This window comes from Doryrhamphus excisus, linkage group LG11 (assembly GCF_037039965.1).
Source record: "Doryrhamphus excisus strain RoL-2023G ecotype Guam linkage group LG11, RoL_Dexc_Guam_v1.1, whole genome shotgun sequence".
Lineage (NCBI taxonomy): Eukaryota > Metazoa > Chordata > Actinopteri > Syngnathiformes > Syngnathidae > Doryrhamphus > Doryrhamphus excisus.
In genome coordinates, this window is record NC_136367.1 from 16,945,567 (window position 1) to 16,964,179 (window position 18,613).

The 18,613-nt window shown below is 40.3% G+C and overlaps 1 protein-coding gene and 1 long non-coding RNA gene across 3 annotated transcripts in view; one reads left to right on the forward strand and one right to left on the reverse strand.

Annotated features, from left to right (window-relative positions):
- Positions 1-5,044: 5,044 nt before the first annotated feature.
- Positions 5,045-18,613, reverse strand: part of LOC131143104 (uncharacterized) — an 88,720-nt gene continuing 75,151 nt past the window's right edge. Inside the window, exons 2-3 of the long non-coding RNA XR_013629410.1 lie at positions 6,296-6,352; positions 5,045-5,329 (exon numbers count right to left, since the gene is read on the reverse strand). This is a non-coding gene — a long non-coding RNA (uncharacterized LOC131143104). The remainder of the gene's footprint in view (positions 5,330-6,295; positions 6,353-18,613) is intronic.
- On the forward strand, positions 10,400-17,747 carry gata2a (GATA binding protein 2a). Of its 2 annotated transcripts, none has more exons than XM_058091722.2 (6): positions 10,400-10,564; positions 10,687-11,092; positions 11,601-12,173; positions 13,764-13,909; positions 15,866-15,991; positions 16,649-17,747. In XM_058091722.2, exons 2-6 carry the CDS (start codon positions 10,864-10,866, stop codon positions 16,946-16,948), a joined length of 1,374 nt encoding a protein of 457 aa, XP_057947705.1. In that variant the 5' UTR covers positions 10,400-10,564; positions 10,687-10,863; the 3' UTR covers positions 16,949-17,747. The 2 variants fall into 2 exon arrangements, with proteins under 2 accessions (XP_057947705.1, XP_057947704.1); XM_058091721.2 differs by having other exon boundaries at positions 11,601-12,172; positions 13,751-13,909.

Here is an 18,613-nt window from a genome sequence, read left to right on the forward strand (position 1 = left end):
AATAAACGATCACTGGAATATGATACTATTTTGACACTTGGCCATTGTCAAGTCGAGTCCAAAGTCATCAAAAGTGTGACTCGAGTCTGAACGATGTTACATTTTTTTTTTGCGTAATGAACAAATGCATGCCAGAGCGAGCATACGTACCTTTCTGTTATGATGGCAGACGGAAGCACAGTGGAGCATCACAGTCACACAGTCGGAGTCTGACGCTTTTTATGACTTCATTCTGACCTGAACAGAATCAACAACGGTAACAATTCCAACGCCATAAACTGCATGTATCTCCAATTCACACACGTCTCTCGCCCGTTCATCCTGGGAACGACACTTCCTCGTTCTCAATGCTAGTGTGTGTGTGTGTAAATAAACAGGAAGATAAAGAAAAACATCAAGTGGATATTCTTATCAGTCAGGATGTACAATTAGCTACATTTAAGTATGCTGTACACTTAAAACAAGTACATTTACTTGAAATGGTGCCATGTCTTTAAACTTTGCTAATTGCTCATAATAATACGCTTCAAAGTGGGAATCAAATGTTCTGCTACCATTAAAGAGACTAATGTTAGACAAATTGATTTTTTTGGTGTGGTATCGTTTAGCTTGATTGACATATTCACTTCATTTGGAGCCGTGAGTACATTAAAATGTATATAATCCTGGCCTGTCATTTACCGTTCTGTTCATTAAATACAGTAAAAATGGGCATATTTCAGACATACTGTAGTTGAAAATGATAATTAATCATAATTAATTCATTTAACAACTGTGATTAACCTAATCAAACTTTTAAATCATTTGACATTCCTAATTTTTATATAGTTTTTGTTATTCTCGCTGGTTTTGCTGAAAATGCAAGCATGTTCATATTTCCGACTGCATCTGTTTTTCTATGTTTTTCATCACCGAAATCCGACCAGAACTGGACTTAGGGGACCAAGTCGGGGGGTAAGTCGCTGTTGGGCTACACTGCTGATGGGAATGTCATATCATTTCATGTCAAAAGTCCGAACTATTACTTTGAGGTTACTTTACCTTCACTGAAAACTGTTCCCAAACACCACCACCGCCGCCGCCTTCGTTATCAGAAGTCAATAATCACATCTCAACATCTCAAAATATTTTTAATTTAATTTAATTTAATTTAATTTAATTTAATTTAATTTAATTTAATTTAATTTAATTTAATTTAATTTAATTTAATTTTTTTTGCATGTACAAACTACAAAAATGTGTTTTGTGTCAACATTTTTGGAGCGGATTAATTGAATTTACATTATTTCTGATGGGAAAATTTGACTCGGTTAGCATCCGTTTTGGTTAGAGTCGGACCTCCTGGAACATATGAATGACGCTAACCAAGGTTCCGCTGTACAGTTTAACCTGGAAGAGATTTCTCTTTCCATGACTTCCTTGTGGGAAAAATAGTTTTGAAATCCAAACAAATGTGAAGCTGACCAGCATCTACGGTACTGCACATTGCTGTGGCCCAATACCGTGCAGACTATCTGAAAAGCTCTTAAAAAGGTTGCCAGGGTTGAGCTATTGAGTGACCTGAAAAAGCAAAGGGGCCATCAGACTATGAGCGAGGCGTCTAAACATGCTGCGAACGCCAACAGGAAACATCTCTCTCCCTCTCTCTCTCTGCCAAAACGCTGACCCTCCATGAGTGCACACTTCCTGTCAGAGCTGCTTTAACTTCCTGTCCAGCCACCGGGAATCCCAGCTGGAACATTCCAGCTGTGTAATAGTCTCACTGCTCCATTGTTACCAGTCCTCCATAGATATATTCATGCATAAAGTGCATTGGATTCAATCTCACACATGGCTGCTATTCAATGTGATGTTGCATTCTCTCTGCAGCCACCAGGGGCCGCTATATAACAGCCAATTTTCTGGAGCAGGAGTTAAGGCCTTGAATATGCTGCAGTGAGCAAAAGACATTAGGTTTCTCTTGCTGCATTGTCAGGTTTGAAGTACATATAGTCATAGAGCTATTAGTCAAATTTCATTAAATAAAATGTCACATGCATGTTTATGGATGCAGGCAGGTTCGAGCTGAGGCCATGCATGGTTATAAAAAAAAAACATTTTGGTGACTTTGCGTCTGACCTTTTCAGAAAAGCTAATCCTGCACTATAATAGACTCCAGGGCCGATATGGAAAAACTGCTGCACCCTTATCTCGGTTGTCTAGGAGACCATCAGAGCACCACCAGGGCTGGTGGAGATGCCACAGTATTAAAAGATGTGTGTGTGTGTGTGTGTGTGTGTGTGTGTGTGTGTGTGTATGTGTGTTCGAAAAAATGTTTGTCATAAGTGTCACTCATAAATAGTGCAATACAGCTATTTCTCCATCATAGGAAGGTATGTAGTATGAAGGAATCGCTTTCTGGAAAATGTGGCCCTAAAATGGAAAAGGTCATTCCCAGTAAGGCAGGGGGTGTCTAAAGTGTGGCCCTGAGACTATTTATGGCTCTTAGCTATTTTTTTTTTTAATTGACCCTTTGCATTTTGTAAAAAAAAGTAAATAAATAAATTATTAATTACATGCATTATTATGTATTACACCAATTAGCTTTGTCCCCTATAGAACACAAAGTGAAGGCCTGAATTTAATATTATTTATATTTATATTTATATTTATATTTATATTTATATTTATATTTATATTTATATTTATATTTATATTTATATTTATATTTATATTTATATTTATATTTATATTTATATTTATATTTATATTTATATTTATATTTAAGATTTGATATTAACCTACACTGAATTGGTTTGAAAATGTGTAAATATGGCCCCCACATTTTTCAATTTTTGTGTATGTGGAAAAAGTTTGGACACCCCCACAGTGTTAAATGAGACTGTCCTAAAAATCATACCTGACATCAATTAAAGTAATAATGCAAAATGAGGCCCATGCAACTTATCTGAAAAATTGATAATAATGCAAAAGTGGTTCATTTTAAATTATTGCTTACCAAACAGTATACCTAAATATAATATACACTGAGATCCATGGTCTTGTTTATCATTTTGAAAGTATTAGTAAACCAGCTTTGCCCCTCTAATGCATTAAAAATGTGATGAAAAGGTGAAGCTAACTACAAAGCCTAGATGGGACTAATCAGAGAGATATGCATCATATCACTGTGATGTATATTTAATATAGCTTGTATTGATATGTTAAGTGTGTGTACAGATGACCCGGCCAATAAATGCCAAATGGAGCTTATATTGGCTGCAGCTCGCATCCGTGTAAATATTTCTCATTCTCTGCGCCTATCTATCTCTATCAACCTGCACGATCTTACCCCCCCACCCCCCCACCCCCCCTCCCCTCCAACACACAAATGATGCATTAGATGCATTCAATGTATTTGTTGTGCAAGTTTGAAAAGGCGGCGATAATCTGGGAGCGAGAGATAAGGAACACCAATTTATTCAGCGGCACTTTGGACCCCGCTTCCAGCCTCGGTCGGTGCTGACACCCCCAGCAGTTTGCTGATAACGATTAGGCCATTTATTATCTTCACAGGGAACAAAGATTGCGTGGTGCCGATGAAATATTACCCGTGGTAATAATCAGAAGGAGGAGAAGAAGGGCCCTGGCATATATATATCTATATATATCTATATATATATTTATATATATATATATATATATAGAATCATCTCAGACGGAAAGGGAGTGTAGCAACCCGCATATAAGACAGAAATAAATATATATTATTATCACCACCAGTAATAATAATAATCAGAACGTGCTAGCTTAAATATTCTATCAATCTATTTTTATTTGTCAATAACAATGCGATATTTAGTCATTTATTTGTATTTTTTATTTGTATTTTTTAAATATTATATTAATATATCTTAATTTGTAAATAACAATGCCATATTTGCTCATTTATTTGTATTTTTAAATATTATATTAATATATCTTAATTTGTAAATAACAATGCGATATTTACTCATTTATTTGTATTTTTTAAATAGTATATGACGATATTTTAATTTGTAAATAACGACAATAAAATAATAATAAAATAATTTTATAATAATAACACTTACGTAAATAATAATGTAAATATTTGTATAAATAAATTAGTATTTTAACTTTTTTTAAACGTATGAACGAATATTGTACTTAGGCGTTGAGAACTATCAAAATATCATTTATTGGTATTTGTTTCAATCATTTGAAAGTAGTTTCTGTGCTTATATTCACACTTTATTTGATTATTAGTTTATTTCTAGGGAGGTGACTGGCGTGTCCAACGTCACCCGTGTCACTTATTTCAGATTCTGAGATCAGATCTTTGCTCTGGTGAGTTCAAACCCCTGAAACAAAAAGGTATTTAATTCAATCGAAACTCGCATTTCTTTTCTATACCCCCCCCCACACACCACACCCCCCTCCTTTTTTTGTTGTCTGAGCCTTTTAAGCAATTCTTTTCTGCTCTTTTTGTGAGCGTGTGCACTCTGGGGAACACAAGCCGGGTCTGCAAGGCTGCAGGGCTGCAAGGCTGCTGGTGCTGCTACTGGTGGTGGTGGTGGTTGTACTGGTGGTGGTGGTGGTGGTGCAAGCTCCACTTGCACCTGCCCTGCACCATGCAGGTCGCGTGCAGGAGATTTGAGGGGCTTTGCATGTTTTACAAAGTTGGTGATGCTCTGGGATCGAACACACACACACACACAAAGAGGGAGACACAACTGTGTTCTTGTTTAACACGGCTGGGGGGATACTTTTGGGTGAAAAAAAAATATCAGTAACGAAAATGCAGTATCTTAAAGTAAATTATGAAAATAAAATCACCCAATGGAGTCGTGATTAAAAGTTTTACATGAAGAAAAGTGTGTCATACAAAGAAATACCACTTGGGCTTGAGTTTAGGAATATAATGAACACGACTGAACAAAATAACACACGTGTAATAATTATAGTAAGTATTAATTTAACAGTATTTTCCAGCTACAAGACTACTAACTACAACCATAATTATACAGTATTTAATTATAATGGGCGGTAAAGATGTTGTGTATATACCTTTAAGTGGCAGTGCTGGCTGTGTTGCACGTGCCGCTATTGTGTCTGAAAGATGTAAAAGGTGTCAGGTGGTTATTACCTTAAAATGTCATCCGTTATAGTCGCCTGCTTGAAGAGGCAGCCGGAAGCCCGAGTCCTGCTGCCTTGCTGCTGCCTTTCTGCCGCGCCTTCCATACGTACGTGGCTTGGTGGCTTGCAGCTCTCTCCTCCTTATACGGCCGCACAAGTTTCTGCTTCATTTCCACTCAGCCTTGGAGACAGCCTTCACAGTGGGAAGGGGCAGACGGAGCGTGCATTTTAAACACAGCTTTATACCCCAAAAACGCTGCAATTGCACTCTTTTCTTTTGCACTCATCTTGTTTTTTTGCACAATATTTATGGATTGAAAAGACGAAGCTGCGGATGGAGTGACTGTGTCTTGCAGGTGAGTGTCTCCCTCATATTGCATTGTATGCACTATAATTAATCAATGGGGTTAGAAGGCTAAAATAATAGTATGGGTATCATTGTTTTTGACTGTAGCTGCTAATAATGGTAATATTATGTATATTATATATTAATGGTAACAAAAATATTAAACATGAAATCTACGGTGGTCCATAAAACAAATGTATTGTGGCCCACTGGTTTTAAATATATATAACTTATGGTAATGGTAATGGTTTTATTTCATTTGAACATGCATCAGATTACAATTGAATGCATCACATAATCAGTTCACAGTTCCACATGTCCAAAAGGAGTAGGAAGAAGCAAAGCTTATTAAATCCTACCCCTGCATTTGGTACTTTTACAATCAGTAAATGTTACATTTGTTCACTTCCTGCTTTCTATAATACAGTTTAAGGTTTTGTTTTTTTAATAACGCACCTCGTACTGAAGTACAAGGTGATATGAGCATCCAATGACATAATGGTTACCATAGTAACTGTCAATATAGTGATATATAAAGCACATCATGACTGGTTCAAGAATAATTTTAATAATAATTCTATTATAACATTTATTCAAAATGACCTACTGTATATTAAAAAAAATAACCATGAGCCGCCTTGGGCTGTTCATTAAAAAAAATCAGAGATCATAAAAGTGATTACTATACCATCATCCAGATATTAGTAATGACAAAGTGTCCAATTGTCACGCTGCATAAGTGCATATAATGACTATAGCCATCTTTCATGCATGAGTAGAACATACAGTAAGGGGCCTGCATGGAGACCATACCTGGTTGCCATCCTCTTCTTCTCCTCCTGTCTGTTCTGTTTGCTTGTGGAATGCCAACTGTGCAAAAGAAGAAAAGAAAAGGTCAAGTTTGCCAAAAGGGGAATATTTTCCATCTCAATGCATGCAAGCTGTCTCATTCTGAAACATAATTATTATTGCGAGCTTGAGAGAGTGCTTAAACTGGGCCAGGCGGCTCTCATAGCACCACCCAGGTCTCATTCTGTGCAGATATATGCTCTTGTGACTTGGGTGCTGGTGGTTCCAAAAAGCCCCCTGGGTGCCCTGGCTCCATCTAATTAGCCGTGAGTAAAGGGGACAATAATGCTTCGGCTGGTCTGTGTCATTCTCCCCTCTCTCTCTCTCTCTCTTTTTCTCTCTCTCTCTGTGTCTCTGCTTATCTTCACAAGCCCCACATGGCTCTTCACACACCCCCTTCAGCTAAACACACACAAAGAGTGCACACTTTTGAACAGTCACACACCTCCACTCCGGATAATGATGGATGACCGTGCCCAATGGGAGCAAACAGGTAGATAAAGGCAATCCCGTTTAATAATAATAATAACAGCATGGATCGGGAATGATAATCTTGTTGTTCATTAGTGGTGCTGCAGTGATACAGTTGTTACCCACACTTCCATTCCAAGCCATTGCAATAGGGGACGGTGCATGCATGTCTCGCCCAGGATAGCAACCCCTATATGTGAAACAATGGTGCAGTGTCCTTGACAAAGACCCCCCCCACCCCCTATCCTCACCAACACACACACACAATCACTTCACCCTCACTTGTCTTTTGTTCCAGTGCAGATACAAATGGGATTAATGAAGGTAGAAATGACAAGAGAGCTAAATCCTGTTGAGTAATCCATTTGGCAAACATGCAAACAACAATGGCAGCAGCAATAGTGCAGGCAGCTTCAAACTCCCTCCAAGGGTCTGCATGGGACGCAATTGCAAAGGCTGGAGAGGACAACCATTCTACAATGCGGTGCAGCCTTTTTTTTTCCTGCCATGCATCACAATCCCGTCATTTATAACACACACACACACATACACACACACACACGCGAGCAAAGCTGCTGTGGTCCCAGTCCACCTGTCAGTCAGTCTGTGGAGTGGTCCGCTGGAATGTCAGTTATTCAGGTGGTCACTACTGCACTAATTTGTTGGTTTTAGGGGTTGACAAGCTCTTTGGACTGAGCTCATCAACTCACTGCCTTTGGCAACATGCCAGTGATTTAAGGACTGCTTGCTGACTGACACACACACACACACACACACACACACAGAATTGTTGATCGTTAGAGCTATACGGAATGTTTTACCTGGAGAGTTTGTCAAGGTATACCTCGCAGTGGTCTCAGTTCTGTACATACTATAAATTCAACAATACATTCATTTTCTGCCGCTTATCCTCACAAGGGTGCTGGAGCCTATCCCAGTTGTGTTCGGGCTAGCCAGAAAATCACAGGGCACATATAGACAAACAACCATTCACACTCACATTCATACCTATGGACAATTTGGAGTCGCCAATTAACCTAGCATGTTTTTGGAATGTGGGAACTGGAATACCCGGAGAAAACATGCATGACGAGAACATGCAAACTCCACACAGAGATTTCCGAGGGTGGTAAACAATACACAATTTTCCAATTCATTTGATCAATTTCTGACAATGAGGAGCTACGCTCCACGTCTCCAATGGCTGCATCGTCAAACGCAGATCACATTGATTCAGACCAAGCTGTTGAGACAGAAGCTACAAATGAAGCCAGATCGTTGCAACATGGCTAATGCCTTAAATAGACCTGAAATCCAAGATCCTACGTTATTCTTTAGAGCTTGCATTTGTTTTTTGTTTTTTTGGATGAAGTGTGACTCTGAAGTGCAAGCTGATGGCAACAGAAAGCTTCTGAGAAAGAAGCTGCATGCTACATGCAAAAGTTAGAGCTTTAAATAGACCTGAAATCAAAGATCAACCAACATCCTTCAGATCTGGTGTTTGGTACGACTTTGGCTTTCAATATTAAGTATAACCCTGATGGAAGTGCGTCATAGACAAAAGTTAAAAAATGGAAACAACCAACATGAAAACACATTTACACTAATATGCAAAAGTGGTTCTAAAACTGTTTGTCTTTATGTTCTTCCAAGAAGAGACAAAAGCACCACCAGGGACCAACAAATGGTACAGTCCTGCATTTCTCTGATGTGTTTCAAAATCTAATAATTATGTTAAGGAGCTATTACTGCATGCAATGCACCACAACAATGTATGTGTTTTGTTATGTTTTTACAAAAGGCTAAAAAGCGGCTCTAACTTCTGAGTATGCACAGCATCTAACCCCATTCCTAGCAAAACCTTTAAGACCAGTTGAAAAATAGCAAAAAATGTTGCACTGTTGGACTCTGGTTTCCTCCCACATTCCAAAAACATGCTAGGTTAATTGGCGACTCCAAATTGTCCATAGGTATGAATGTGAGTGTGAATGGTTGTTTGTCTATATGTGCCCTGTGATTGGCTGGCCACCAGAGCATGAATGAATGAATGAATGAATGAATGAATGAATGAAGAACTGAACTAAAGTTCTGAACTAAAGTTGTCCCGTTAAAGCAAGTCATTACCACACCGACGAGGGCCTTTAGTCATGGGAGATTTCCCCCTGCAACATCTCCACATAGCCATCTGCCGTTAGACACCCCTGCACAACCTTTTAGCTCTATTGTTCCATTGAAGGAAAAAGCAGATCATGATAGCGTACGGGATCTCTTCGTCATGCCAGTAACAGTGAAAGCCATCTTTTTCTCAGAACTTTCTTCCACCTTTCAATGTCCCGTGTTTGGTGCTCTTGTGCAAATTCCAAACAGGCAATTTTGTGAAGGCGATGGGACTTTTGATGATGTTTTTTTTTTGTTTTTAAACCTCTTCTTTTACCAATGCCATCTGATTCGGCAACAATAAATAACTAGCTTCATTTGGGTCAAAGATCGTCGCCAATTGGATCCTGGGTGTTTTGTTCCATGACGAAGTGACAGTCTTACTGCATCAGTGCATACTGCAATTCAACCATCCGTCTGAGTTCAAAGGGAGAAAGATTTTTTTTTGCCTTTACCATCAAGATATGACACCGAATACACATTTTTGCCAATATTTTTGCTTTTACAGGCTATGATCTTAAACTTTTGTTTTGTCACAGTCCCATTTCTTGATTTTGTAAAGTAAATTATTGCAATATTTCCAACTGTTCTTAAAATTATGATCAGGAGTGTGCATTTTTTAAAAGTAAAATGTGAAAAATGTTAGTAATTTAAACAAAGTACACGTTAAAAATGTTTATCAAACACGACACTCCACTATAAAATCAAAATGTTAATATTTAACAGGCTGAATAACACAAATGATTTGACTTTAGCTTTATTGGGACCTTTGATTTGTCTGTGAAGGTCTTTTAGAGAGACAGGGTTTTGATGGACAGCACATAGGTGATGCCTTGCACCCATCCCTGGTGCCAACAGCAGAAAGAAAAGGACGCCATTAGTATGCAAAGTGTCTTTGATAGCCCTGTCCCGGAGACAAAACCCCCTGTTTTCACAAGTGGAATGCTCTGCTACTATTATAGACAATTAGCCGCCCTTAACAATGGGACCGAATGAGAGGTCATAAATCGACTCCTCCTCTGTTGGTTTTAGAGGTGCTTTAAAAAAAACAACAACACGTATAATTATGGTCTGCTTTGTTTGGTTAATTCGGTCATTTTAATGATTAAAAAAATGTTCTGCAAGGGGTTTGGAAAGAGATGTTAAAGTCTCTAAGTGCTTTTCACTGATTGGTTCACAAAAGGTACAGCGGGCGACTTTGTGCGGAATTACATTTTCTAAATAATCATATTAGTTAGGATGAGCAATGAGCTCGCAAGCCATGTTAAATGTCTGTCTTAAAAGCGCTAAAACGATTATCGGCGTCGTCATTGTGAAAGCCTGCAGAGAGACAGGAGATATTACACCGCTGATTGAGAAGTCTTTCACTTCAATTGGCATAGAAAAAAAAAAAAAAAAAAAGAGCGAAGACTCAGGGAGCCAATTGCGGCAGCGCGGCTTCTGATTGGCTGAGAGCGAGAGCCCCGCCTCCTGTGGCTTGATATGGGAATTTACTGGCGCCAGCCGCATCAGTCCGCGCCACATCTCATTAATGATCCCCAGCAGTGCTCGGATCAGGAGGCTGACGCGTTCAAGCTGCAGTCAGCTGATCGAATCCCGCAACAGGTAGCCAACAAGACACCTTTGTCTTTTCTTACGGAGAGAAAACTGCATTTTTTTTACAGACCGTGAAGTACTATTTAATCTGTATAAAATGGCATTTAAATAACCCGATTTCTCCCTTGTAGATAACCCCGAGGGAAAAAAAACGAAGACCGTGTTGTCTGAGGATTCTAATTTCTGAATTTCATAAACACAACACGGGGACCATATATTATCAAGAGGATTAAACTTCCACTGGAGGAGCAAACGCAGCGCATATAAAGCCCCCCCCCAGCCCAAAAAAACCCCACAGCGGCTCCGCTATGGAGGTGGCAGCGGCAGATCAGTCTCGGTGGATGGCGCACCATCACGCCGTGCTCAACGGCCAGCACCCGGACTCGCATCACCACAGCTTGAGCCACAACTACATGGAGCCCATGGCGCCTTTACTGCCCCAAGATGAAGTAGACATGTTTCTGAACCACTTGGACTCTCAAGGGAACCCGTACTACACCAACTCCCGAGCAAGGGTCACCTACAGCCAAGCTCACGGTAAGATGCTGATTTTTTTTTTGAATTATTTTACATTCAACTGAGGGAAATTATTATTATTATTTGAATTCAACTGATGTGTATTCACTAGAATAGAATAAATGATATTTCATGCAATTGGCACAAACATTCTTGGTGACATTTCTCCTCATATTCTGCAAGATAAAAGGAATTTCTATGACAGCAAAAGGAAAGGGAAGTGTGTCATTTAACCCCTCTCTGCTGGGGCAGGGAGAGAGAGAGAGGCACTTCCCGGATATAAAATAAAAACCGCAAATTTACTAATAACAATCCTTACTCCGTGGGCTGCAGCTCAGAAGAAGAGACTTTTTTTGCTTTGGAAGGAATTTGTTATTTCATAGAATATTCTACAAGTGCTGTCACTGCTAATGAAGTATTTTTTTTACATGTAAACTTTGAGTAAATGTGATAATTTGTCAGGTACTTCTAATATAATTTATAATGCATTAGTTCAAAAGAAATATGAGTAAGATATTTGCAATTTCAGCTCGCCTCGCTGGGAACCAGGTCTGCCGACCACACCTCATCCACAGCCCCGGTATTCCCTGGCTGGACCCGGGGAAAGCAGCTCTATCCGCCGCCCACCACCATAACGCATGGGCGGTGAGTCACTTCAGCAAACCCGGCCTGCACCCCACCAGCTCCGGCTACCCGTGTAGCAGCAACACGGGCACGGCTCCGGTGTCCTCGCTCACTCCTGCGAGCCACTCAAGCCCGCATCTTTACAGCTTCCCACCCACTCCGCCCAAAGACGTGTCTCCGGACCCGGGACCCACATCTCCCACTCCCACGTCGACCAGAATGGACGAGAAGGATTCGATCAAGTATCAAGTGCCGTTGGCGGACAGTATGAAGATGGAGAGCTGCAGTCCGCTCCGCAGCGGCCTGGCCTCCATGAACGGCCAGGCCCCGGCCACGCACCATCCGATCCCCACGTACCCGGGCTACCCTCTGCATACCCCACACGAGTACAGCGGGAGTCTGTTCCACCCCGGTAGCCTCCTCGGCTCCTCGTCCAGCTTCACGCCCAAATGCAAAAGCAAAGCCCGGTCGAGCTCAGGTGAGTCTCACTGCTTTCTTCACATCACGTACGTGGAATACATAAAACACGCACACTGTCAAATATAAAACATAGAAAAGCATTCCATAGCTTGGAAAAAATCACAATTGGCATGACTGTATACTCATTTGATGTATTCAGAAATATATTTTTGTAACTAAACTCAAAGTGGAAAAAATATATTTTCCACAGTGTGTAATTTATTTAATAGATGCAATTCAATCTTATGTAACTATTTAAAAATATCATAATTCTGTACTGAAGGGAAGTAAAATATCAATATATGTGTTGTTTTATTGTGACACAAATAATGTAGTCGTGTTTTTTAAAAAATCGTGTTCTCCAAAAAAAAAAAAAAAAAAAAAAAGAGGGAGTCACGACGCCCTGGCTCCTACCATATCCTGTATACCTCCAAGTGAACAAATCACGACCTCCACCCCTCCCTGCAGCCTCCACGCACTAACAAAGAACAGGCGACAGAGTCCTGCTGTTTGTGTTCTTAAGCAACCGGCCATGGTTGCAGAAAAGTGAACCAGACCTTCTCTCATTTAGATGCCATTGTTTGCATCTGTGTGTATTTACTATTATATTATTATTATTATTATTATTAACAAAACACAGATTAACAAACAGTCTAACATTATTAGTATTAGTAAATGAATAATAATAGTTATCTAACCACACAACCTGTCACCATTTTTGTTTCATCGGTACTATACCAGTAAGAACGGTCTGACTGATGTGAGCTTTTGTAGGCCAAAAATGTTGCCAGGTGACATTTTAATAGAATGAATGTGTCTGAATCAGGAACACATCGGCTGTGACATTAAAAAAAGACTCTTATCTCCTAAAGTGGATGTCCAGCGTCAGTAAAAGTTTGATTGATTGGTGTACAAAATGCCACACTGACATTTCAGCTGTGTGGACACGTATAAAAATATATATATATATATATATATATATATATATATACACACCTTACAGTGGCTTCCTGTTCAATTAGCCGCAAAACACAACCCCTCCTTTTTTCCCTGCCTTTTTTCACAGCAAAGCTTTCATCTTATCATTTTTTTTTTAATTTCAACACTAAACGTTGCCTAAGACTTGGGTGCTCGCTGATGAATATTTAAAGCGCTAATGACCCTGCTGGACTTGTGAAACACTTGAAGGGGGAAGACAAAGGACCAAGATGCATTTCAAAAGGAACGTAGCTTTATACTCGGGTCAGATTCCATTGTATTTAGAGCGAGGGTGGGACATTGGGTGTCGCTGGTATTATATCAGTAATAATGAGGTGATACTTCAGGGAGAATGGGATACTTGAGTTGAGCAACAGGCCATTTTTTTAAATTCTAAGCAGTTGAAATAACTGTGAACGTGTCATGTAAGCATTGACATATTTACTATTTCTTATATCCCGATCCACATACGCTCACTCTGATATATAAGAAGACACAGCCTGATTTCAGAGGTCATCCAGGTCTGATCAGGACATCCAACCCAGCAGCAGATATCCGCAATTATGCTAGCAACCAAGCCAGACATTTTTAATTATATAAAATTTCTTCTTGTCTCTTGAATTATATGCAGAGGGTCGTGAGTGTGTAAACTGCGGTGCCACTTCCACTCCTCTGTGGCGACGGGACGGTACCGGCCACTACCTGTGCAACGCCTGCGGATTGTACCATAAGATGAACGGCCAGAATCGACCGCTCATCAAGCCTAAACGCAGATTGGTGAGTCTAACTCCAAAAGCATCCAAATAGGAGCAAAAAAAAAACAGATGCCTAACAGCACAATGCCAGGAAAGTTATATTTTCCCTATGATCTTCCGGGAATTGTTTGTTGCCCTCACCCCCCCCTGATGATCCACCTTCATGGCCCTACTACAATACTTCGACTATTGCCATTGTTCCTGCTATCATTATTGCTGCTACTTCTGATACTGTTACTGATACCAATGCCCATGATGCTTCAGTTAGCAGCGTGGTGGAGGAAATGAGACGCTGAATGGCCAAGGTGCTGATGCCACGAATCAATACAGATTTCATACAGTCATACAAATCATAGAAAGTATAGTATGATATATTACTGGAAAATTGGAAGAATAAATTGTATGTCCAAAAGATCAGTTGGAAACATGTTTTTTGTGCTTAAATATAATAATTATGACTTTAAAAATTAATAAATCAAATGTTTTTTTTTTTTTTCAGGGCTAATTACTATATTGTCACTATAACTGTCACTATTTTGACAGTTACTATGGTAGCCATTATGTCATTGTATGGTCATATCACCTTGTACTTTGGTATGTTATGTGACAAAAAAACTAAAAAAATAATAAAAATTAAATAAATCAAATTAAATAAAGTTAAAAAATAACTCTAATTATTTTTTAATATAATATAATTTTATATCTAATATAATTATAATTATTTTTATCCTAATTAAATTAAGAAAGCAGGAAGTGAACAAATGTAACAGCTATTGATTGTAAAAATACCAGATGGAGGGGTATAGGATTTAATAAGCTTTGCTTCTTCCTACTCCTTTTGGACATGTGGAACTGGGAACTGATTATGGGATGCATTCAATTGTAACCTGATGCATGTTAAAATGAAATAAAACCATTACCATTATTACCAAGATTAGAAATCTAGCTATATATTTACTCCGTAACATATACGTATTAACCTCTTCACCAGTTTATAATGGAAATGTTTTCCCGAGTTGTTCCCTAGCCACAGACGCAAAAAAAAAAAAAAAGTTGATTCCATTTTCCACCGGGGTCTGCCTATGTGGCTGCAGCTTTTTGCATTTTCAACTCAAGTGTTTGTCAGAGCCGTGTTCAAAGGGGCATCCAGTTGTTTCCTATCCGGATATCTGCCCGGCCCAGATAAGGAAGTCAGGCTCCCGGCTGTTTCCGCCTTCACCCAGCACGCCGCATTCTCTCTGGCCAGACTGACATATACTGTAAAGAGATTATCACAACACTAGAGCCGCTTATACGCTGTGAAGAGATGGACCGAGAGAGGGGTGGGGATTGGAAAAAAAAAACATGGATTTATGTTCCTCTCCTGTTTATCATTCTCGGTGTTCACAATTGGGATGCAAAGCTTTTTTTTCTGAAATGCTAACTTTATTCTATTATTTTTTGCTTTAAAATAAATCCCGGTGTAGCTCGTCGACTAACAACACCGTGCAGCTGGATTTGATTTAAAGAAAAAAAAAACATGGATGCCGCTCAGACCCAGAGGGTTGGTTGCATGTAAAGTTAATGTTTCTTATTATGTGTGTAGAATCGATCTGCAATGGACGCAGGAGCCTACTGCCAAGCGAGGCAACGGGTTTTCGATGACTTGTTATGTATTTTCTAAAATGCTAACAATAGTATACTGAATTTTAAAATGCAAAAACATACTCTCAGGAGGAGATATATTTGTTTTATCATAGTTGCAAAACACCTGTGATTGGTTGGCGACCAGTCCAGGGTGTACACCAAAGACAGCTGGGATAGGCTCCAGCACCCTTGCGACCCTCGTGAGGATAAGCGGTCGAAAATGAATGAATTAATGGCTGCAAAACATTCTAAAAGTTGTATTTTCCAAGAAACGGTTACTGTGATATTCTTTGTCGCATCCTCTTGACCACAATAAATTAATATAAATTCATATTCTGTCTGCTTCCTGCAGTCCGCCGCTCGCCGTGCAGGCACCTGCTGTGCAAACTGCCAGACCACCACCACCACCCTGTGGAGGCGCAATGGGAATGGAGACCCAGTGTGTAACGCCTGTGGCCTTTACTTCAAACTGCACAATGTAAGTAGCCCCAGTAAACACACACACAGTGCATGGTTTGGGGAGGTAAAACGAGGAGGGGGGGGTGTGATGACGGGGGGCTGGTCGTTAACTGGTCAAGTGGGCGGACAGCTTGTATCGATTTAAGAGCGGAGAAGCTGTGAGTGTCAAGCAAAAGCCAGCTCGCCCTGTCGAGCAGAACCCACCGGTCGTCCTTTTATTATTATTATTAATCCATCGTTGTTTCAATGGGGGGCGTTACTCCCCTGAGAGGCTGCCGGGGGGGTGGCGGGTGGGTGGGACCGTCATTCAGTGTAACGGCGTCGGTTACACTGATGAGGATTTGTCTGAGGCTGGTCCTTTCAGATCACATCCTCATGTATTCAAATTGACCAAAGACGACTGTTGGGGTTTGAATTAGACAAAAAGACAAACACGCCCCCCACGACTCACCTTATAATGCGAGCATAATTTATGCAAAACAGCTGCTCGTTATTTATAGCGCCGTGATCTAAATTAGACATTTGAGTTTAAAGTAATAGCCAGATATATTTATTGTTGTGGGTATGTGCAGTTGAAGTAAAAGCGCGATTGAAACGCAGTATTCATGATGTCAGTGCAGCTTTTGTGTGGGATATGTCGAGCTAACGCGCTCCCCCCCCGACCCCCCCCCCACAGGTCAACAGACCGCTGACCATGAAGAAAGAAGGCATCCAGACACGCAACCGCAAAATGTCCAGCAAGTCCAAGAGGAACAAGCGATCAGGGGACGGCTTCGAAGAGCTATCCAAGTGCATGCAGGACAAGGCCTCTCCCTTTGGCGCTGCCCCCGGCCTCACAAGTCACATGACCCACATGGGTCACTTACCCCCCTTCAGCCACTCGGGACACATGCTGCCGACTCCCACGCCCATTCACCCTTCATTCGGCCACCCCCACCACACCAACCGCTCTCCGGTTTGGGCAGAGCCTCACTGAACTTCTCTTCCTGTCTTGAGCCACCGTGTTGCCATTACCATTAAAAGCCCCCCCCCCACCTGTCACTCATAATAAAGCGGAAGCTGAGCAGACTTGCCGCGTCATGTACAGTGGTCGGATCCCGGCGGCGCTCCGTTGGACTTAATAACTTGGGGTTGACTTGATTGGACGGAGCGTCAAGCGGACTCTGTGAGGAGATTGAAGCGCAAGAAAGGAGAGAATTTTTGACGCCTGTTTGCTTGTTCTTCCTAAGTCACTTCGGTACCCGCTTCACCTCAACCCTGTAGCAAGGAAATCCACGAGAGGTCACCGGTTCTGCGTATATTCCGAGGTATGTGCACCCTGTCCACCTTTTCCCAGCCAAAAAACGACTGTGGACAGAAGCTTCAGTGCTGGAAATGTAAAAGCCTGGCTGAACAGTAGAACCCACAAACCGGTTCGGTTCTTCACATGCTGGACTCAACGTTCCATCACAACGTTCACCTGTTTTTAATAATGGCCTTTTATGGTGAAAGAAAATACAGTAAATAGAGTGTTTATAAATACTTAATTGCTATTATGGTTGTTATATTTGATGTTATAATTATTGCTACAATAATTTATTTTCACTCTTCAAGCTTTTTTGTCAAAGACATACGGAAATTGTTCTGATTTTGGTTTTATGGTTATGACGCAAAGGAAAACACTGACTTATAGATTAAAAAAAAAAAGAAAAAAGTCCCTGAGCTGTACGTTTTTATCATTTTTCCATCTCACAAAAGTGAAGAAAATAAAGTTTATTACATAAATGCAATGTCAACGCTTCTTAAATCTCTCTTTCATTGGTTGAAACAAAGGGTGGGGAAACTACGGTCCGAGGGCCACATCCGGCCCGCCGAGTGTTTGAACACGGCCCGCCTGTTCTTTTTAAAATAAATATTGTAGTATTTGAAATAAGTATTTCCTTTAAACTCAACATACAACCTGGCGTCATGGCTTGAGCTAACCTTTTGATGGTTGAAGTAGCTGTTTTATCAATTTGGTTATTTGATGTGGCCTGGTGTTATTATTATTATTAATAATCATAACAACAATAATAATAGGGCTGCACGGTGTTTGAGTGGTTAGCGCGCAGACCTCACAACTAGGAGACCCGAGTTCAATCCCACCCTCCCACATTCCAAAAAACATGCTCGGTTAATTAGCAACTCCAAATTGTCCATAGGTATGAATGTGAGTGTGAATGGTTGTTTGTCTATATGTGCCCTGTGATTAGCTGGCAAACCAGTCCAGATTGTACCCCGGCTGTCGCCCAAAGACAGCTGGGATAGGCTCCAGCACCCCATGCGACCCTTGTGAGGATAAGTGGTAAAAAATAAATGAATGAATGAACAATAATAATAGTAATATTATTATTGTTATTATAATACATTTAATTTTACATCAAATAAATGGTCTCAAAGTGCATATATAGCAGATTGCATGACACTTATGTGTAAATTGTGTGTAAAATATAAGTGTAAAAATGGATTGTTAGGTGTAAAATACTATATAGTCTAGCCCCTCCACCCCCTGTCAATTTTGTTAAATCAATGCGGCCCACGAGTCAAAAAGTTCACCCACCCCTGGTCTAAACTTTGCGTCTGCACAACGATGTTTCCATAACATCACAGCACCTTGTAGCGT